This window comes from Artemia sp. Qi Xiang Cuo, chromosome 8 (assembly GCF_049724085.1).
Source record: "Artemia sp. Qi Xiang Cuo chromosome 8, ASM4972408v1, whole genome shotgun sequence".
Classification (NCBI taxonomy): domain Eukaryota; kingdom Metazoa; phylum Arthropoda; class Branchiopoda; order Anostraca; family Artemiidae; genus Artemia; species Artemia sp. Qi Xiang Cuo.
The window spans coordinates 67,901,405-67,921,569 of NC_142801.1; the positions used below are offsets into that span (position 1 = coordinate 67,901,405).

At 38.2% G+C, this 20,165-nt stretch overlaps 1 protein-coding gene across 1 annotated transcript in view; it reads right to left on the minus strand.

Annotated features, from left to right (window-relative positions):
• LOC148949737 (uncharacterized) overlaps positions 1–16,257 on the minus strand; it is a 27,087-nt gene extending 10,830 nt beyond the window's left edge. Inside the window, exon 1 of the mRNA XM_089093082.1 lies at positions 16,010–16,257. Coding sequence (XP_088949208.1) covers positions 16,010–16,220 — 211 coding nt within the window. The 5' untranslated portion in view covers positions 16,221–16,257. The remainder of the gene's footprint in view (positions 1–16,009) is intronic.
• Between the last annotated feature and the right edge of the window lie 3,908 nt (positions 16,258–20,165).

The window sequence follows — 20,165 nt, forward strand, 5'->3', positions numbered from 1 at the left end:
TTTTTTCTAACTTTTGTGTGTTTTCGCAACAGAATGGCTCATATTTAAAACACTTACACTTAGCTAGTTGAAAATGTATATGACTAATTCTTTTTTAGCATAATTGCTGAGTTAATTAGGTAATAGTTATAATTTTTTATAACTTGTTTGTTTTTTATCTGAAGACTGTCTCATAATTAAAAATCTGAAACAAAGCTAGTAGAAAATGTGTATGAATTCTTCATTTTTGGACGTTTTGAAGAGGTAATAAAGGAACATTTTGCATTTTTTCTAACTTTTGTGTGTTTTCGCAATAGAATGGCTCATATTTAAAACATTTACCCTTTCGCTAGTTAAAAATGTGTATGAATTCTTAATTTTTAGCCGTATTGCTGAGGTAATAAATGAATATTTTGTATTTTTTCTACCTTTTGTGTCTATTCGCAACAGAATGGCTCATATTTAAAAAATTTACCCTTTAGCTAGTTGAAAATGTGTATGAATTCTTCATTTTTAGACGTATTGCAGAGGTAATAAAGGAATATTTAGTATTTTTTATAAAATTTGTGTGTGTTCGCAACAGAATGGCTCATATTTAAAAAATTTACACTGAGCTAGTTGAAAATATGTATGAATTCTTCATTTTTACCCATTTTGCAGAGGTAATAAAGGAATATTTTGTATTTTTTCTAACTTTTGTGTGTGTTCTTTACAGATGTGCTTATGTAAGTTTTTTTGTGTGTGTGTGTGTGTGTAAGTTTGCTTGTTTGTGAATGTGTTAGTGTGTGTGTGTATTTATTTTTGAGTGTGTGTATGTTTTTTGTGTGTGTGTATGTTATTTTTTGTGTGCATTTTATTTTTTTGTGTGCTTGTTAGTTTGTGCATGTGTGTGTTAGTTTTTGTGTGTGTGTGTAAGTTTTTGTGTGTCTAAGCTTTTGTGTGTGGGTGTAAGTTTTTGTGTGTGTTTGTTAGTTTATGTGTGTTTTTGTGTGTGTTTTAGTTTTTTTGTGTGTGTGTGTGTGTGTGTGTTTGTGTGTGTGTATGTTTGTATGTGTGTTTGTGTGTGTGTGTGTGTGTGTGTGTGTGTATATTTGTGTGTTTGTGTGTAAGTTTTTGTGTGTGTGTAATGGTGTAAGTTTGTGTGTAAGTTTGCGTGTGTGTGTGTGTATTTTTTTGTGTGTGCGTGTAAGTTTTTTTTGGTGAATTTATTTTTTCGCGCGTGTGTGATATTTTGTTTGTGAAGTTAGTTTCCTTTATTATTGTTAGTTTTCGTTTGGATGTGTAAGTTTTTTTGTGTGTGTGTGTGTGTAAGTTTTTGTGTGTGTGTAAGTTTTGGAGTGTGTGTGTGTTAGTTTTCGATTGTGTGAGTTATTTTTCGTGTGTGTGTGTGTGTGTACGTTTTTGTGCGTGTTTTTAAGTGTTTGTGCGTGGGTGTTTGTTTTTGTGTGTTCGTTTGTTTTCGAGTGTGTGTGTAAGTTTGTGTGTGTGTGTGTGTATGTTTTTGAGTGTGTGTGTCTGTTTAGTGTGTGTGTGTGTGTGTAAGTTTTGTGTGTGTGTGTGTGTGTAAGTTTTTGTGTGTGTGTGTAAGTTTTGTGTTTGTGTGTGTGTGTGAGTGTATGTTTTTGTGTGTGTATGCTTTTGTGTGTTTATGTTGTTTAGTTTGCGTTTATGTTTTCTTTGTTGCGTGTGTACGTTTTTGTGTGCTTGTAAGTGTTCATGTGTTTATGTCTGTTTCTGTGTGACGGTTGGGGGACCGGTGGGGGAACCTTTTGGGCCCAGGGGAGGGCGTTTTGGGAAAATGGGAGGCTCTTTGGGAGCCCGGGGGACCTTTGAGGACCGGGAGAGGGCCTTTGGGAGCCCAGTGGACGTTTGGGGCCCGGGGGAGGACCTTTGGGGGTCCGGGGGACCGTTGGGGGCCGGTTGGCCCGTTGGGTGCCGGGGGGACCTTTGTGGACCCGGGGAGGGCCTTTGGGGGTCTGAGGAGGGTGTTTGGGGGATAACATTTTAAAATTTTAACTTTTTAGTTTACTTTTTGCGGCGCATCTCTGCGGCGCAACTTGCGTCGCTGTCCTGCGGTGCCTCCTTGCGGCGCATCCTACGATGCTTTTCAGGCCCGCAGCGTATCTTTGGGTGCTTCTCGGGCGCACGGTGCCTCCTGACGGCACGTCTCGGGTCTGGGGGACCGGTGGGGGTCGGGGGCCAGTTGAGGATCAGAAGAGGGCCGGTGAGGGTCTGAGGAGGGCAGTTGGGGGCCGGGGGGACATTTGGGGACCGGTGGATGGCCTTTGGGACCCCGTTGGTCCTTTGGGCGCTCGTTTGACCTTGCGGGGGCCGGGGGGTGGCCTTGGGGGGTGGGGGGGGGCGTGGGGGGGCGCCGGTGGCCCGTTGAGTGCTGGGGGGGCCTTTGAGGACCGGGGGATTCCTTCGGGGTTGGGGTAGGAGGATTGGAACCCTTTGGGGTTGGGTTAGAGGACCTCACAACACTGTTCAAATGGAACTTGTGTATTATAACGACCACAGAGTTTCACCCTCAAATTCTCTTCTAAAACCTTTCCTAAAATCTTCTTTCAAAATGTTTCTAACTGTTTCGCCGAAATAGTTCCATAGGCTGTCTAAAACGGTTTCGCCCAGATAATCCCTAAACATAATTCAGCGTGTTCCATTTGTTTTTGGCATCTCTGCGCTAATGCATTTCAAATTAATAAGAAACCTGATTCCCGCGCTAAAACAATTCATCGCTAAGATTTTTTTTTGGAGAATTGTTTCCATGGCCTTTGGCTATTAATATCCTTTGGAGTTCGACCAAAAGAGTTGTTTCCGAGGCAAAGACATTAATGACTTGGATCTATTCCCGGAGAATCGTTTCTATGCGAAAATTTTTAAAGTCTGACAGATGATGTCATTGGTTGATTGAACTGTCAAGAAAGGGGAATTAATTTGTTGTTTCTAAGGGGAATTATTGATTCACGATAGGTGAATTGAGGTCGACAGCACAGGTGTTCCAAGGTCGATGTTGTTGTTGTTGTAAGTGCACGCTCTCAGCAAATGTCAAGGTCGATGTTGTTGTTGTTGTTTTTGGCACGCTCTCAGCGAATGTCAAGGTCGATGTTGTTGTTGTTGTTTTTGGAAATTTAGGTCATTGACCCCATTAACCACGTGTTCTCCCTAATGACTCTATGCCCATATATGGTGTGCAAAAAAGTTATAGGTGGCAGCAGGGGTGAATCGTGGGGCTGGTACCCCCCATTCTACTGACGCTTCTAGAACCAAGCATTTTTGCCGCTCTGTTTTTGCAAGATTTTCGGGGTTATTCCCAAAAATTTCAGGGATAATGGAAGCGATTAACAGAACACAACTGATGTGCGAAAAGTGATGAAAGAGAGGGGTAATACCGAACTCTCAGCTGCCATTCTCGGGAAACATCTGATATTTTATAAGTGACCATGGAATCTCTGTGTTGTTTTAAAATCAATTTTCCGTGAACAGCCAGCGTGGCGGCAGAGTGCACCTGGAGACGAGAAATCACACCATTCCAGTTTTGTCTGAAATCAGTCAGTGATAATTTATTGGATCCCCTGGCATTATGCGTCCCTAGGTCCGGGCCTAGTGTTAAATCCAGGCCTGATCGTGCACATATCTCCTTTTGGTGAATTGACTTTCCATTTAAGCACTCTGAAAGTTCCAACTTAATACCCAAATCCCTTTTTGAGATACGCCATTTTGACAACCTGCATGCACATAGTGTCTTTTGATTTAGTTCAAATTCCCCTCAAATTGCCTATTCTGTCAAAATTTCAACTTTAAATGCGCAGCCTTATAGTACTAGTTTAATAGTAGTGGAGGTCGTAGTAGGAGCAGTAGTAGTAATGAGTGTTGAATTAGCAGTAGTAGTAACGGTAGTAGCAGCAGTATTAATAGCAGTAGTAGCAGGTACACGTTGTCTTTTGGTCAGTTGAACATCCCCCTCGTGATGCCTCAGAAGTTTCATCTTGATGCGCTAAGCCATTCCAAAAAAATTGCTGATACACCTGTATCAGCAATCTGTATGTTATTGCAAGTTACCCAGTGTTAGAATTTAAGGTTTCTATAGAAGGGATGGTCGTATAAACTTTGAAAGAGGCTCATTCGATTGAAAATTCAAAGATCAAGTTCAATTTTGAAGAATCAAAGGAAATCAGAGGATAATCAGCCTATCTCTCTTAACCGCCCCCCCCCCCAATGCATCCAATAAAAAAAAAGTGTTCAAAATAGTCTAAAGGTCAAATAACCATGCCTCTGGGGTTAACAACAGTAAGTTAAGTCAGTTGCTCAATGCTAACACATAAGGTCTTTATGGAAAAGATTTTGTATGAACTTTGGAAGGGGGGGGGGTTCATTCAACTGGAAATCAAAAGTTTCAGTGCACTTTTTCCGAGGTTAAAAGTGATCGGAGGGTTTCCACCCCACTCTCTTTTTTCCCAAATTCATCCGATCTAAATTTTGAGACGGCCATTTTATTTAAAACAGGCCAAAGGTTAAATAACTATGCCATAGTTAAATAACTAAGGGTCCATAACTATAAGCGCCTGGTGCAGAGGCTGTAAGTTATTGCACATTGTTAACGTATAAGGTTTGTTTTCAAGAAAAGAGGGCAGGGCCAGATAACGGGCAATTGGAGCGATTGAGCCCAATCGGGTCCCGCGTTAGAAGGGGCCCCGCGCTGCCATCAAAATGAAAAATTGATTTTCAAAATTGTTAAATGTTCTTAAAAATTCCAGTAAGCATTGCTTCTGGAGAGAGATCATTTTCCAGGCCAAAATCATTAAATAAAAAAAAAACTACCTCATATCAACAACAATCAGGATAGACTAAATAGTTAAGCAATTACGTTGATTCAAAGTGAAGACGCAAGGAAAATAGATTTTATAATCGTTGTAGAAGTATTTGCAGAATAATAATTAAGAAATATGTACATTCACGTGCCCATATTTGGTGATATAAATTTCAAAAGGCATTTTCATAATATCTAGGGGACACAAACGTAAATTAAGGTAAGCGCAAAATGAGCACAAAAAAGAAAAAAAGAGGACAAAACCGTAAGCTCAACATGAACAAACTGGACCATCAAATGAGACAATATCCAGAAAACGACCTGTGAAATGTAAATGTACGACGGGTGATAATGAGCAACCTAGACCATCAAAATTGACAAGACCAATCTAAGTAGCTAAGGCAAAAGGCACTGTAAAATGTCCGAAGCAAGGATAAACGAAAATAAAGATCAAAGAGACATGTAGTTAGAATATTAGCAAGACCAACAATTAGAATAAGTCAAAAAAGAAATTGAAGAGCATAGAAATATGGATTTAAAAGGTAAGTTGCAGCGATAACCACAACGACTCAAAAACGAAAGTAAAGAACAAAAAAAACGTACATTTACAAGAAATGTGACAATGAGTACTGGAATAAATCAAAATGAAAATGAAGAACAGAAAAATGTATGGTTAGACAATATACAACCGCGAGACCAAGGAAATTTGCAGTTAGAAGATAATCAGCTGCGAGAATCACAAGCAACAGTGGGATTAATAACGTGTCAAAAATGAAAGCGCAGAAGAAAAAAAAATATTATGTTAGAAGATCAGCGCCATCACGATCTTCGATGCTAACTAACTTTGGCGTAAGACCCAGTAAAAACCTATAAAGATGCCGTAAACTACACTGGCGTTATTTACAAGGCGTTGGGGCCCTTCAACTCTGTATGTATTTACTGTAGAGTCCTCCATTATCCCGCAGTAAAAGCGGCCAACAAAGATGAGTTATTTGGGGACTGCTGCCTGCTTGGTCACATTTGTATTCCTGCATCAACAATTTACAAATGAATTTCTTTGGCCTGTTATAGGATATCACTTGCTCTCTAAAGAGTTCCACTAACAAATACTAAACTGGAACTCATGTTTTACTTTAACTTCATTCAAAGTATGCGATGATCAAACTAAAAAATCTTCGAAACAGCTGGACGAATTTATTACAAAATGAATTTAGCGGCACACCCATCACAGACTTCTGAAAGTGATTTTGAACCAAATTCAAAAGGCCAAATGGCCTTTTTAGGCACAAATGGAGGTGTTGAGAAACGCCTTTCACATCTTTTAAATTATTAGATCCGTCGTAAATAAAGGATTTGAATTTTACTTAAAAATTTAATTTATAGAGGGCCCCGCAATAAAATTCCAATTGGGCCCCGTGCTTAGTCGATCCGGCCCTGAAAGAAGGCATGTTTGATCTTATAAATAAAAAAAAGCATGGAGCATTAAGGTCAAGAAGATGTCAAGAAGAATGCGAAACATAGTCAAAAAACCTTTTTTCTTTTATTGGATGTGAAAAGAAAATCCCAGCAATATTTACAATGGCTGATGGTATCAACCGTAACATCTTTTGGAAAATGTTTAGGAGCATTTTAAACTAAATCGAGAGGTGATATGTGCATCCACTTTTAAAAGACGTTGTATCTGCAATGTGTCGAGAACATTTGAGGGTATAAACCTGAGGGTATGAAGTTTAAAATTTCAGGGTATGTTGAAGGAATGTAGACAAAAAGGCTGTAGTGTAACCAGTCCCATTCCCATGTCCTTTGTACCTGCAATCTCCTCAAAGACATCTGATCAAAATTCTTTATCTATATTCACAAAGGTTAAATATTTTCAACAAATAGGTTTATTACTTAACGTATAGAAAAGTCTAATTCATCTAAAAAAGAGAAATAAATCAGCTTTAATGGTTTGACATCGGATCTTCTTTTTTTTGCAGAAAATAAAAAAAAAAAGTTTATTCCACTGAAAGTACGGAGCAGAATTAAAACTTAAAACAAACAGAAGTTATTACGGACATGAGGGGGGGGGGGATCGCCCCCTCCTCAACACTTCGCTCTTTAAGCAAAAGTTCGAATTTCGTCCCAATTTTTTAAGAATGACTCCTGATCCATGCAGGCCGTTTAATTAGAATAATATGTTCTTTTACAGGATCTAAACAAATTTTTAGCGTAAAGAGCAAGGCACTGAGAGGGGGCAGCCCCCCTCATATACATAATAATTTCTGTTCGTTTTAAGTTTTCATGTTGCTCCTTACTTTCAGTTGAAAAAAACTTGTTATTTTATTTGATTTCTGATCGTTTTTTAAATAATGCTGGGAAATCAGGCCCCCCATCTATGGAAAATTTCCTTCCCCTATGAAAAATTTCTTCATGGACATATCTTCCCACGTAACCTTCCCCCCTCCACCTGAAAAATCCCCCCCCTCCCCCGAAAATGTCTATACTTCCCAATAATTTCCCTCCTGTTGCAAGCTTTTATAATAAATCTCCTCTTCATATATGTGGTCTTGATCTTTTGATAGTATAGTCCACTCACATGCACTCTATTCACTTTTTTTTAATAACATTCACCTTTCTATCGTTGTTTTGTTACGGTACTGGTATTCTAACTCTTTTATTCGTGTAAAATATAATGGAGTAGTTTCTGATTCAAAGGTGTTTCTTCGGCGTGGGGTCCGTCAAGGTGGTGTGCTTTCTCCATCTATTTTTAAGTTATGTATTGCTCATATCCTTTCATCTTTGCCTTCAACTTCCATTTCTGATGGAATTGATGTCTCGTATCTCATTTATGCGGACGATGTTCTCCTTGTCAGTCGTTCAAGGGCTGGGCTCTCACATTCCGTCAGCTGGATCTCAGACAAGTTCAGACGGATTGGGCTTATGCTGAACGTTGATAAGTGCGAGTATACTTCTTTTAATTCGAGTGCGAGTCTCCCTCTTAATTGTGTTTTTTTTTCTATTCCCTGTGTCTCTTCTTTTCGGTGGCTTGGTCTTCACATTACTAATAATATTAAAACACTTCGGGCTCTGAAAGTTTCTAATGCAAAAAAAAAAAAAAAAACAGATAGGATATTCAAAAATAGTTGCAAATAGAGGGAGGTACAATAGAAAAGCGCATGGGAAGTTATATTCTTCATTTTGCAATCATTCTATTCTTTTTTTATCTGGCTTTCTTCCAATTCTGAAGCCTAAACATCTGAAATCCACCCGGACTTATTACTTTAAATTTTCTCGGTACTTTTTGTGCCTCCCTCCGTGGTTCCGGAACCGGCATCTAATATCGCGATTCGGCCTCCCTGATTTAAGGGAAAAAGTGACTGTGCTTGGGGGAAAGCTGTCGTTATATGCAGGTCTTACTGCGCACCATAATTTACGTCGTTTTATATAAATAATTGTTAAGTGTGCGAGTTTGCTTTTTTTTTATTTGTTTTTGTTCTTGATGTACTCCACTTCTTTTTTATGGTGGGTAATCAATAAATTATTATAATTAATAGCCAATACTATACAATGCAATGGGCAAAGCTCATAATTTGCAGCCCTTCCCCCGGGAACTATAGGGGGTTGTCATCCTCAAAGACATAGTTATTAGACTTTTCGACTATGCTGCGAAAAATAGCTATCGCAAAATTCGGATCGGGTGACTTTGGGGAAAAATGAGCTTGGGAGGGGGGCTAGCTGCTCTCCAATATTTTGGTCACTTTAAAATGGCGCTAAAACTTTTGATTTCCAATCAAAGGAGCCCTCTCCCTAGCCTCTACGATCACTGGTTCGATACAATCACTCCTGAAAAAAAATAAAAATAAAATAAACACGCATCCGTGATCTTTCTTTTAGCAAAAAATGCGAAATTCCACATTTTTGTACATAGGAGCTTGAAAACACTACAGTACGGTTCTCTAGTATGCTGTATCAAACCGTGTGATTTTCATTTACATCTCTTGATGTTTTGGGAGTGTTTCCCCCTTTTTCAAAAATCTGGCAAATTTTCTCAGGCTCGTAACTTTTAATGGGTGCAATTAATTTTGGCGAATTTTACATATTTTGAATAAGCATCAAAATCCGATTCTCTTGCTGTATCTATTGTTATCACGACCCTGTTTCTTCGAGTTTCGGTTACTATTGAGCCACAGGGCTCCTTACTTGCATGTCGTTACCACGAACTGGTTAATAAAACAAAGCGTTACCACGATCTATTTGATTAAAAAACAAGCTTTTTTTGTGAGTGACCTTGACAAGCGTTTATATCATGACTTTAAAAAAAAAAAACAATTACAACAGGGTCGAACTTCTAAAATTGTAATTTGTGTTTTACCCAAAGATATTGCCTTATATTTTTAGAATATTGAAAAACTGAGTTCAGTGGTTCAGTTGCACGATGGTTCAGTTACAGAGGGTTCAGCTGCAAGGTGGTTCAGTTGCACGGGGGTTCAGTTAAATGGAGTTGAGCTGCACGAGGGTTTAGTTAAATGGGGTTCAGTTGCCCGGTGTTTCAGTTGCACGGGGGTTCGGTTATACAGGGGCTCAGTTGCACGAGTTCAGTTGCACAGTTACATGAGTTCAGTTGCTTGTGGTTCAGTTAAACTCACACCACTTATTGGAATTAATTAACAAAAAAATTTCATAAAATAAGTTTTTCAAAGAAAAGTAAAGAACTCCATTAAACCAAAAATGAGCAAAAACAAAATCAAATAATCTACCAAGCGTGAAACTACCAAAAATCAGCCTCTGCCTTCCCAATTCCAGAACATAATTTGAACTTTAATGAAAAAATATAAATGTTTTTACTTTTATAAATTTAATAAATCAAATAAAATTAACATTTTGGTTACTAAATAGCAGTACATGTATATTAAACTGACAATGCACATTCATTTGTATTTTTTTCAGTAGAGTGCAAATTATGTTCTGGCCTTGGGAAGGCATAGGGGTTTTGAGGCCTATTCATGTTAATTTCTGCTCGTTTTGAGTTTGACTCGGTTATTTATTGTAATTTCTGTTCATTTTGGGTTTCATTTACTTATCAATGCTGATTTGTGGTAGTTTTACGCTTGGTAGATTATTTGATTTTAGTTTTGCTCATTTTTGGTTTAATGGGGTTCTTTACTTTTCTTTGAAAAACTTATTTTGTGAAAAAGTTTTTTAATTAATTTCTGTTCGTTTTATATTGACATAGTCTTTTCAGAAAAAAAGAAAATAATGCTTTAAATCTTTTCGGTTTTTTAAGACTTTATAGTTTGGCCTGCTATTTGTATGCTGGAGAAAAATTTTCAACAATTTTTAACAACATACACCCTTTTAAAAATCTGGACAAAAATAGTAGTGTTTAATTTAGTTTCATACCTCCTCTAGTTGAACTGAAATAGAAAACTTGATACCATTCGCAAAAAAATCTGTTTACTTTCTATGATAGCTTGGAGACACTTGCGCTATTTTGATTTGGTTAAATTTTAAGAGCAGAGGTAGCCCCGAAAGTTTGATGCTTGCGAGACATGGCCGAACAAGGCTGAAGACGCGAGAGCTTTGAATGTGTTCGACCACCGCTGCCTTCGTTATATCCTCCGCATTAAGGGACAGGACAGGATTTCCAATAGTGAAGTAAGGAGTCGCTGTATCCAATCAGAAGAGCTATCGCCCATCATTAAAAAACGTCACCTGAAGCTCGTTGGCCATACATTGCGCCGTCCCGAAGGCACGATATGTCGAGACGTCCTTGTCTGCGAATCAGCCCCCTCCTGGAAATGTAAACCAGGTGGACAAAAGAAGAACCCGTGGCAAAAATTCAAGGAGGACCTGGAACCATGGGGAGGATTCAGGAGACACGGTCGGAGATTGGACAAAGACTGGCTGAAGATCACCGCAGAAGCTGCAGCCGACAGGTCCAAGTGGTCGTCGGAAGTCATTCCAAGATCCTTTGGTGCCGGGCACAACATTTCATCGTCTGGTTCCCGCCGAAAGTAAGTAAGTAACATTTAGTTTTTAAACATAATGGGCAAATGAGAGGGTGGGCGTGGGATTAGCTGCTATCCAATCACTTTCGACAATTAAAAAGGGCACTAGCCCTTTCTATTTTCAATCGCATGAGCCCCTTTCGAAGTTCCTACGACAACTCCTTCGATACGGATTGCCCTGGTCTAAAAAAAAAAAAAAAAAAAAAATAATACATTACCCAAATCGATCTTTACTATAAAAATGTCAATCCTTCCAATCACTTTAGACCACTAAAAAGGGCCCTATCACTTTCAATTTCCAATCGAATAAGCCCCTTTTTGAGTTTCTACAACAACGCTTTCTATAAACACCTTATATGCCACCAGGGCATAAAATACAACCCTTGCTCTGAGGGCTGTGATGGGGTTGTCATCTTCAAACACCAAATTTCCAGAACTTTCAACTACGTTAAACAAAGTGGCTATCTCAAAATTTAGATTGGATGTTTTTGGGGAAATGGTGGGTGTGAGAGGGGCGTTAGTTGCTCTCCAACGACTTTCAACTATTGAAAAAGCCACTAACCCTTTCAATTTCCAATCGAATGAGCCCTTTTGAAGTTTCTACGACAACGCTTTCAATAAAAACCTCATTGGTACTCCCGGCATACCCTACCAATCTTGCTCTGAGTGCTGTGGGGGGGGGGGGTTGTCAACGTGTTAGATATCATATAAGAGCCTTTCTACTATGCGGAGCAAAATTGCTGTCTCAAAAGCTATTTTGGATGGTTTTGGGGAAAAGGTGGGCGTGAGAGGGGGGTTAGTAGCCCTCCAATCACTTTCAACTATTACAATGGGCACTAGCCCTTTCAATTTCCAATCAAATGAGAACTTTTTGAAGTTTCTACGACAACAATTTCTATAAGAACCTTATATGCCCCCAGGGAATAACTTACAACCCTTGCCCTAAGGGCTGTGAGGGGGTTGTCATCCTCAAAACATAATTTCCGGACCTTTCAACTACGTTGAAGAAAATGGCAATCTCAAAATTTTGATTGGATGTGTTTAGGGAAATGGTGGGCGTGAGAGGGGGGTTACTTGCCCTCCAATCACTTTCGAATACTAAAAAGGGCACTAGCTCTTTCAATTTCCAATCGAATGATTCCTTTTTTAAGTTTCCAAGACAACACTTACTATAAAAACCTTATATGCCCCTAGGGAATAACTTACAACCCTTGCCCTGATGGCTGTGAGGGGGTTGTCATCCTCAAAGACATAATTTCCGGACCTTTCAACTACGTTGAACAAAATGTAAATATCAAAATTTGGATTGGATGTGTTTGGGGAAATGCTGGGCCTAAGAGGGGGGGGGGGTTACTTGCCCTCCAATCCCTTTCGACTATTAAAAAGGGCACTAGCTCTTTCAATTTCCAATCGAATGATTCCTTTTTGAAGTTTCCACGACAACACTTTCTACAATAAAACCTTATATGCCCCCAGGACATAAAAACATAATTCCCGGACTTTAACTACGTCGAACAAAATGACCATCTCAAAATTTTGATTGGATGTGTCTGGGAAAATGGTGGGTGTGAGAGGGGTGTTATTTATCCTCCAATCACTTTCGACTATTAAAAAGGGCATAAGCCCTTGTAATTTCCAATTGAATGAGCCCTTTTTGATGTTTTTACAACATCAGTATCTATGAATGATCAGTATCCAAGGCTCAGGGAGTTTTGTCACAGTTAAAAAAAGTCTGGAAGAATAGGAAGATAAGTCTGCAAACCAAGATTAGAATCTTAGAAGCTACAGTGATGACAGTGGTCAAATATGGCTCTGAAGCATGGACGCTCCGAAAAGCGGATGAAGATTTGCTAGATGTTTTCCAGAGAAATTGCTTAAGGATTGTTCTGGGTACCCGGCTGACTGACCGTATTTCAAACAATAGGCTATACGAAAAATTTGGTTCAATACCGCTTTCTAGGTCTATAATGAAAGAAAGGTTGAGGTGGTTAGGGCATGTTGTGCGGATGAAGGATGACAGATTGCCTAAGATTGTTCTTTTCGGCCAACCATCTAGGGCTAAACAGAAAGCAGGTCGTCTCTGTCTGGGGTGGGAGGACGTCATAAAGAAATATTTAAAGGAAATGGAAACTTCATGGGTGGGTGTAAAAAGGGAGGCTTCGAATAGATTGGGGTTTGAGGAGGAGCGTGTGTAGCTGTGTTGGCCTCAAGCGGCTTGATGCTGCGGTGAGTTGTTAGTAGTAGTAGTAGTAGTAGTATCTATGAAAACCTTATACGCCCCCATGGGAATACCTGATTTACGCTGAAGACTAAAATTTCGGCAGAAATTTTGCAAAATTCTTGATTTCTGCAGAAAATTCGGCATAAATCAGGTATCGATTCGGTAAAATTAACGAAGATTCCCCCCCCCCCCAATGAAATGAGTCTCGGAATGCCCCTGGCACTAGCCCTTTGAATTTTCAATCGAAAGAGCCCTTTTTTCAAGTTTCTACGACAAATTTTTCAATTCAAACCTTATATGCCCCCAGGGCATAACTTACAACCCTTACCCTGAGTGCTGTGGGGGTAGTGTCATCCTCAGAAATATAATTTCCGGACTTTTTAACTATTTGGTGGACTTTTTAACTTTTTAAACACATCCAAAATTTTTATTGGATGTGTTTGGATAAATGGTGGGCATGGAAGGGGTGTTAGTTGCCTTCCAATACCTTTCGACTATTAAAAAGGATACTAGCCATTTCAATTTCCAATCGAGTGAGCCCTTTTTGAAGTTTCTACGACAAGCATTCTATGAAAACCTTATATGCCCCCAGGGCATAACTTACGACCCTTGCCCTGAGGGCTGCGGGGGGGGGGGGGGTTTGTAATCTTCAAATACCTAATTTCCAGAACTTTCAACTACGTTTAACAAAATGGCTATCTTAAAATTTATATTGAATGTGTTTGGGGAAAAGGTGGGCGTGAGAAGGGGGGGAGTTGCCCTCCAATCACTTTCGACTATTAAAAAGGGCACTAGCCCTTTGAATTTACAATCGAATGAGCCCTTGTTGAAGTGTCTATGATAAAACTTTCTATAAAAAGATGATATGCTCCAGGGCATAACTTACAACCCTTTCCATGAGGATTGTGGGGGAGTGTCCTCCTCAAAAAAATAATTTCTATCTGGAAATCAACTGCGCTGAACAAACTGGCCGCCTCAAACCTCTGAGTAGATAGTTTTCGTGAAATAGTGGGCGTGGAAGGGGTGTGAGTTGCCTTCTTATCACTTTCGACTATTAAAAGGGCACAAGCCACTCCAATTTCCAATCGAATGAGCCTTTCCGACGTTTCTACGATAACTCCTTCGATACAAACTGCCCTGGTCTAAAACCAAAAAATAATACATTGTACCAACATCGTTCTTTACTTAGGCAGCGCTGTCTATGATTAGCAATAACTTACTGTAATATTGTGGTGAAATAAACGCAGTTTATACAGCATTACTAATTTGCGCAAGTAATTTAAAAGTTGAAAAAAAGGAAGTTCAGGCTACTATTGATATTTTCATAAATAAAACGAGTAGTGAAGAATTATCCAAAAATAACGAATTATAATAAGTGAGTTAGTCAATAGTAAAAGAGAACTTCATTTAGGGCTCGTATTTACAACCCGAAAGTTATAGGTTGTGGTTTGCCCTTTGTCTAGGCCTAAAACGCTGTTGCCATATAGGCATATTTCTTTCCAGACTGGCATATTTTGATGGTGACTGGCGGGAAAATTTTGAGTTATGCAGCCAGACGGGACAATCTTGGCCTATTTTGAAAAATTAGTCAAGATTTATTTAATATTCAACATTGGGATGAATTGCTACGTCGAGAAATAACGAGGGACAAATAACAATATAAAAAACAACTAAAAAATGTTACCCCCCCCCCCTTTCTTACATACTTGTATTTAAAAAGAACTAGTACTAAATCTGAAAGTCCTTTATTATTTAATTTTCTTTTAATTTTTCATTGTAATTAACTTTTAGGATAGGTATCATTTTAAAACAGAAGCTTCATGTAAGGTGTACACAAACTTCCTGGGATCCAAAAAGATCGATGAAAGTAATTTGTTTTTGAGAATAACAACAAAATCAACAATACATGTCATAGTTCACCAATCAGCTGTCAGAACATGGGATTGTTAAGGCTCATGAACTGATCTTCTAATTTTAAACTATTTTAACATCTTGTTTTGGCTTTCACCTGTGAAAAACAATTTCAGATATGAAGACTGTAGAAAGTGCTGATCCGACTGATCAGCAGCCGGAACAGCTACTTTTTAAAGCTCTATAAAGTATAAAATCGCGAAGAAAGGATGAAAACGAGGACAATTAAAGCTCTCAAATCGTTAGAAACAGTTGGAATTTGATTATATCATATGTATAAATAATAAACGATTAGCAGCCAGAACCCGTGATTTTTAAACCTCCTAAATCGTTGGAGGCAGTTGGAACTTGATTATGAACCATTAGTTGCACAATAACTTCACTCCTATATCCCCTGAGAGTCGTGTACCGATCCTGCCAGTCTCCGGTTTACAATGATAGCATTAATGGGGTTACATGTCTTAGTCCTCTACGGAAATCACTATTCTGTAACAAATTTTTATTTTAAACTAGGCTACAAACAAGCGGGGTTTCTCAAGAATGGGTTGTGAGATGACAGTTCAGATTCGACTTAAGCTGAAAATGCTCTATTATACACTTTTTGGTGCTCTTTCAAATGGCTTGGTTGAGAAAAATTTTTTTTGCACATATCACATGTAAACGGTTTCTAACCACTGTGCACCCTTCAGTGTCTAATCAAAGAACCTGAATTGAAAAGAAGCTCTTCTCAGATTCCTCACATTTATAAGGTTTTTTACCTGTATACAGTTTTTGATGCGTATTTAAATGAACCTGAAGGAGAAAAGCTCTTCTCACATTTATAAGGCTTCTCACCTATGTGCACTCTTTGGTCAAGGTTCAAACTGCTTGAGTGAGAAAAATACATTTTACACACATAACACTTAAATGGTTTCCCAATGAGCGCAAACTCTGGTGTTGATTCAAACGGCTTGATCGAGAAAAATAATTTTTTTCAAATATCACATTTAAAGTACCTCTTCCATTTAAAGGGGTCTGTGTGAACTCTTTGATGGCTTTTCAAATTGCCCAGCTGACAAAAGCTTTTTTGGCATACATTACATTCAAAGGGTCTCTCACCTGTGTGCAGTCTTTGATGGCTTTTCAAATTGCCCAGCTGAGAAAAGCTCTTTTGGCATGCACCACATATAAACGGTTTTTTTCCCGTATGTATCCTTTGATGTGTTTCCAATAGTGAATGGGAGGGAAATCTTTTATTGCATATGTTGCACTCATTGTCTTTTCTGTACTTTTTCCTACACAAGCCAATGTTAGATTTTGAAGCTTCCATAAGTGCATTGGTGTTACTTGATGATGTATCTGGACCTCCTACAATAAAATAAATAAAGGGGATCGAAAAAACCTAAAACAATACAATAAAACATTCCCATTAATATACCCTAGAACAATGATGCTCACCTGAAAAAAGGAAGAAGAAAATATATAGCAAAAAAGAGAGGTTTGAAAACATTCAGGTCTATTGCTATAAGCACTATAAAAATAAAACTCTCCAATTTTTATTTAAGCCATTTACCATTCAAATATTAAAAATATCCCTCTGTTAAGATAAGATAAGAGGAACACTTCTACTTGCAATCAACTAAACTAAACTTTACGTTAAAGGTGGGTTTAATGGTCTAAGGGTTTGCCTTTGTTTGCTAATATTCTAAACAAAACAATGAGGGGCAAATTACAAAAAAGTGACCTGAAAAATATAGCCCATTCCTTACATAATTCTATTTAAAAAGAGATAGTACTAAATATGAAATTCCTTTATTACTTAATTATCTTTTAATTTTGCATTGAAGCTTTTAGAACAGGTATTTCTTTAAAGCAGAAGTTTCATGTGGTGTACCGAACTTCCCTGGGATCCAAAAAATTGATAAAAGTAATTTGTTTTTAAGAATAATAACAAAATGAACAATGCATGTCATAGTTCGCCGATTAACAATCAGAACAAGTGATTGTTAGGGCTCATATATCGATGTTCTAATTTTACGCTATTTTCACATCTTGTTTTGGTTTTCACACGTGGAAAAAACAGCTTCCGATATCAAGACTGTAGAAAGCAGTTGGAACTTGACTATGTGAAATAGCTAAAAAAAAAACAACTGATCAGCCAATCAGAAACGGGAACAAAGAAAAGGCGATCAGCAGTCAGAGCACGTAATTTTTAAAGCTTGCAAATTATTGGAAGCAGTTGGAACCTGATTATATTATATATAGAAATAACAACCGATCGGCAGTAAGGACAAGTGATTTTCGAATCTTGCAAATTATTGGAAGCAGTTGGAACCTGATTATATCATAAATAGAAATAACAACTGACCAACAGTAAAGACACGTGATTTTTAAAGCTTGCAAATTATTGGAAGCAGTTGGAACATGATTATATCATATATAGAAGTCACAACCGATAAGCAGTAAGGACACGTGATTTTCAAAGCTTGCAAATTATTGGAAGCGGTTGGAACCTGATCATATCATCAGAGGCAACGCTGTAGCGTTGCCTATAGTTAAGGTCATACGGCTCCAATGTTTCATTATTATTTATTATTATTTTTTCCCCAGAGGCCCTTCATATGAAAGGGGTCGTCGTAGAAACTTCAAAGGGGGCTCATTCGATTGGAAATCGAGAGTTCAAGTGCCCTTTTTAATAGTCGAAAGTGATTGAAGGGCAACTAGCCCCCTCCCCACGCCCATCTGGTCCCCAAACACATTTAATCAAAATTTTGATATAGCCATTTTAATCGGCGTAGTTGATTTCCAGATAGAAAATATGTTTTTTAGGAGGACACTCCCCCCCCCTAACCCTCAGGGCAAGGGTTTTAAGATAGGCCCTGGGGGCATATAAGCTTTTTATAGAAGGCGTTGTCGTAGAAACTTCACAAAACGCTCATTCGATTGGAAATTCAAAGGGCTAATGCCCCTTTTAATAGTCAAGTGATTGGAGGGCAACTAGCCCCCCCCCCCACGTCCATCATTCCCCCAAACACATCCAATCAAAATTTGAGAGATCCATTTTTTTCAGCTTAGTTGATTTCCAGATAGAAAATATGGTTTTGACGAGGACAATCCCCCACAACCCTCAGGGCAAGGGTTTAAAGTTATGCCCTGGGGGCATATAAGGTTTTTATAGAAGGCGTTGTCATAGAAACTTCAAAAAGGGCTCATTCGATTGGAAATTGGAGTTGCTAGTGCCCTTTTTAATAGTCGAAAGTGATTGGAATGCAACAAGCCCCCCCCCCACGCCCATCATTCCCCCAAACACATCCAATCGACATCTTAAGATAGCCGTTTTGTTCAGCATAGTTGATTTCCAGATAGGACATATGTTTTTGAAGAGACACTCCCTCACAAACCTCAAGGCAAGAGTTTTAAGTTATACTCTAGGTGCGTATAAGGTTTTTATAGAAGGCGTTACCATAGAAACTTCAAAAAAGTCTCATTTGAGTGGAAATTCAAAGGTCTAGTGCCCTTTTTAATAGTCGAAAGTGATTTGAGGGCAACTAATCCCCCTCTCACGCCCACCTTTTCCCCAAACACATCCAATCAAAATTTTGAGACAGTTATTTTATTAAACGTAGTTTTAAGTTCTGGAAATTAGGTCTTTTAGGATGACAACTCCCCACAGCCCTCAGGGCAAGGGTTGTAAATTATGCCCTGGGGGCATACACGGTTTAGTATAGACAACATTGTCGTAGAAACTTCAGAAAGAGCTAATTCGATTAGAAATTTAAATGACCAGTTCCCTTTCTAATAGTCAAAAGTGATTCTAAGGCAACTGATACCCCTTCCACGCCCACCATTTCCCCAAACACATCCAATCAAAATTATGATATAGCCATTTTGTTCAACGTACTTAAAAGTTCTGGAAATTATATGTTTGAGCAGGACACTCCCCTCACAGTCTTCAGGGGCAAGGGTTATAAGTTAGGCCCTGAGGAATATATGGTTCTTATGGAAGGAATGCTCGTATAAACTTCAGAGAGGGCTCATTTGATTGGAAATTGAAAGTTCTAGTCCACTTTTTAGGCGTTAAAAGATATTGGAGGGTAAGAAGCCCCCCCAAAATCTTTTTTCCCAGATGCATCAAATAAAAATTTTAAGATAGACATTTGGATAAAAATAATTGAATGAGTATATAGCAACAGTTCTAAGGTCTACACAACCCACCAGTATCTAACAATAGTTGTGGTACATTATGCCTTTGAGACAAGAAGGGTTCTGATGGAAGGGATGCTCGTATTAACTTCAAAGAAGGTTTATTTGATTGGAAATTGAAAGTTCTAGTTCACTTTTTAAGAGTCAAAAGAGAATGGAGGGCACCTAGCTCCCCCCCGCCACACCCTTTTTTCCTCAAACCCATCCGATAAAAATCTTTTAGATAGATTTTTTTAAATATTTCAAAGACCTCACCCTTCCCCCTCTCCTACTGTCTACGGTAAAGTTTTCTTCTTTATGCCAACTACGCTGCCCCCACCCCAAAGACTTTAATAAGGTAAAGTTTTGTATGGGAAGAAAGTTAAAAGTTTCAAGAAATTTCGAAGGGACGCTAAGACACATCAAAATATACAAATAAGAACTAGATAAAGAATTTTCTATCCAATTACTCCCAGAAATTCTCTCAAACTGAAAATGCTAAAATACTTAAAATTACAGCCATACTTAAAAAAAGGTTAAAATACATACTTTGCGATAAATGCTAAATTATTGTGGCACAAAGAATCCAAAAAGTTGTTTAATCAAAACGATCCTGTTCTTTCTGCATCAACAAATGAAATAGCCTAACTACTGTCTTTTGAAGCTATTTTTTCGATCCATTTATTGTTGCGTGAAAAAATCACGTTTGATTTATCAGAGGCATATAATTAAGTTGTCTATAGCAAAGGCCATACGGCTTCAATGCTTTACTATTATTAATTTAAAAAAAAGAACTTGCACAAAAATAAGTTTCTAAGAAAAGTAAAGAGCCATATTGCAATCACGACCAACAGAATTTAATTCTTATAATAGTTAAAACTCAAAAAGACCAGAAATTAGTGTTGAAGAATAAACGAAACCCCCAACGAACTGAAATTAAAATTAACTATCTTACAAACAGAAAGATAACCGGTTTAAACATAAATGAATGAACAAATCTTTTATAGCTTCAATATTTTTTTTTATTATTTTCCCCCCAGAGGTACTTTATATGCAAGGGTTAAAAATACCATTTTGTTAAAAATAGTTGAAA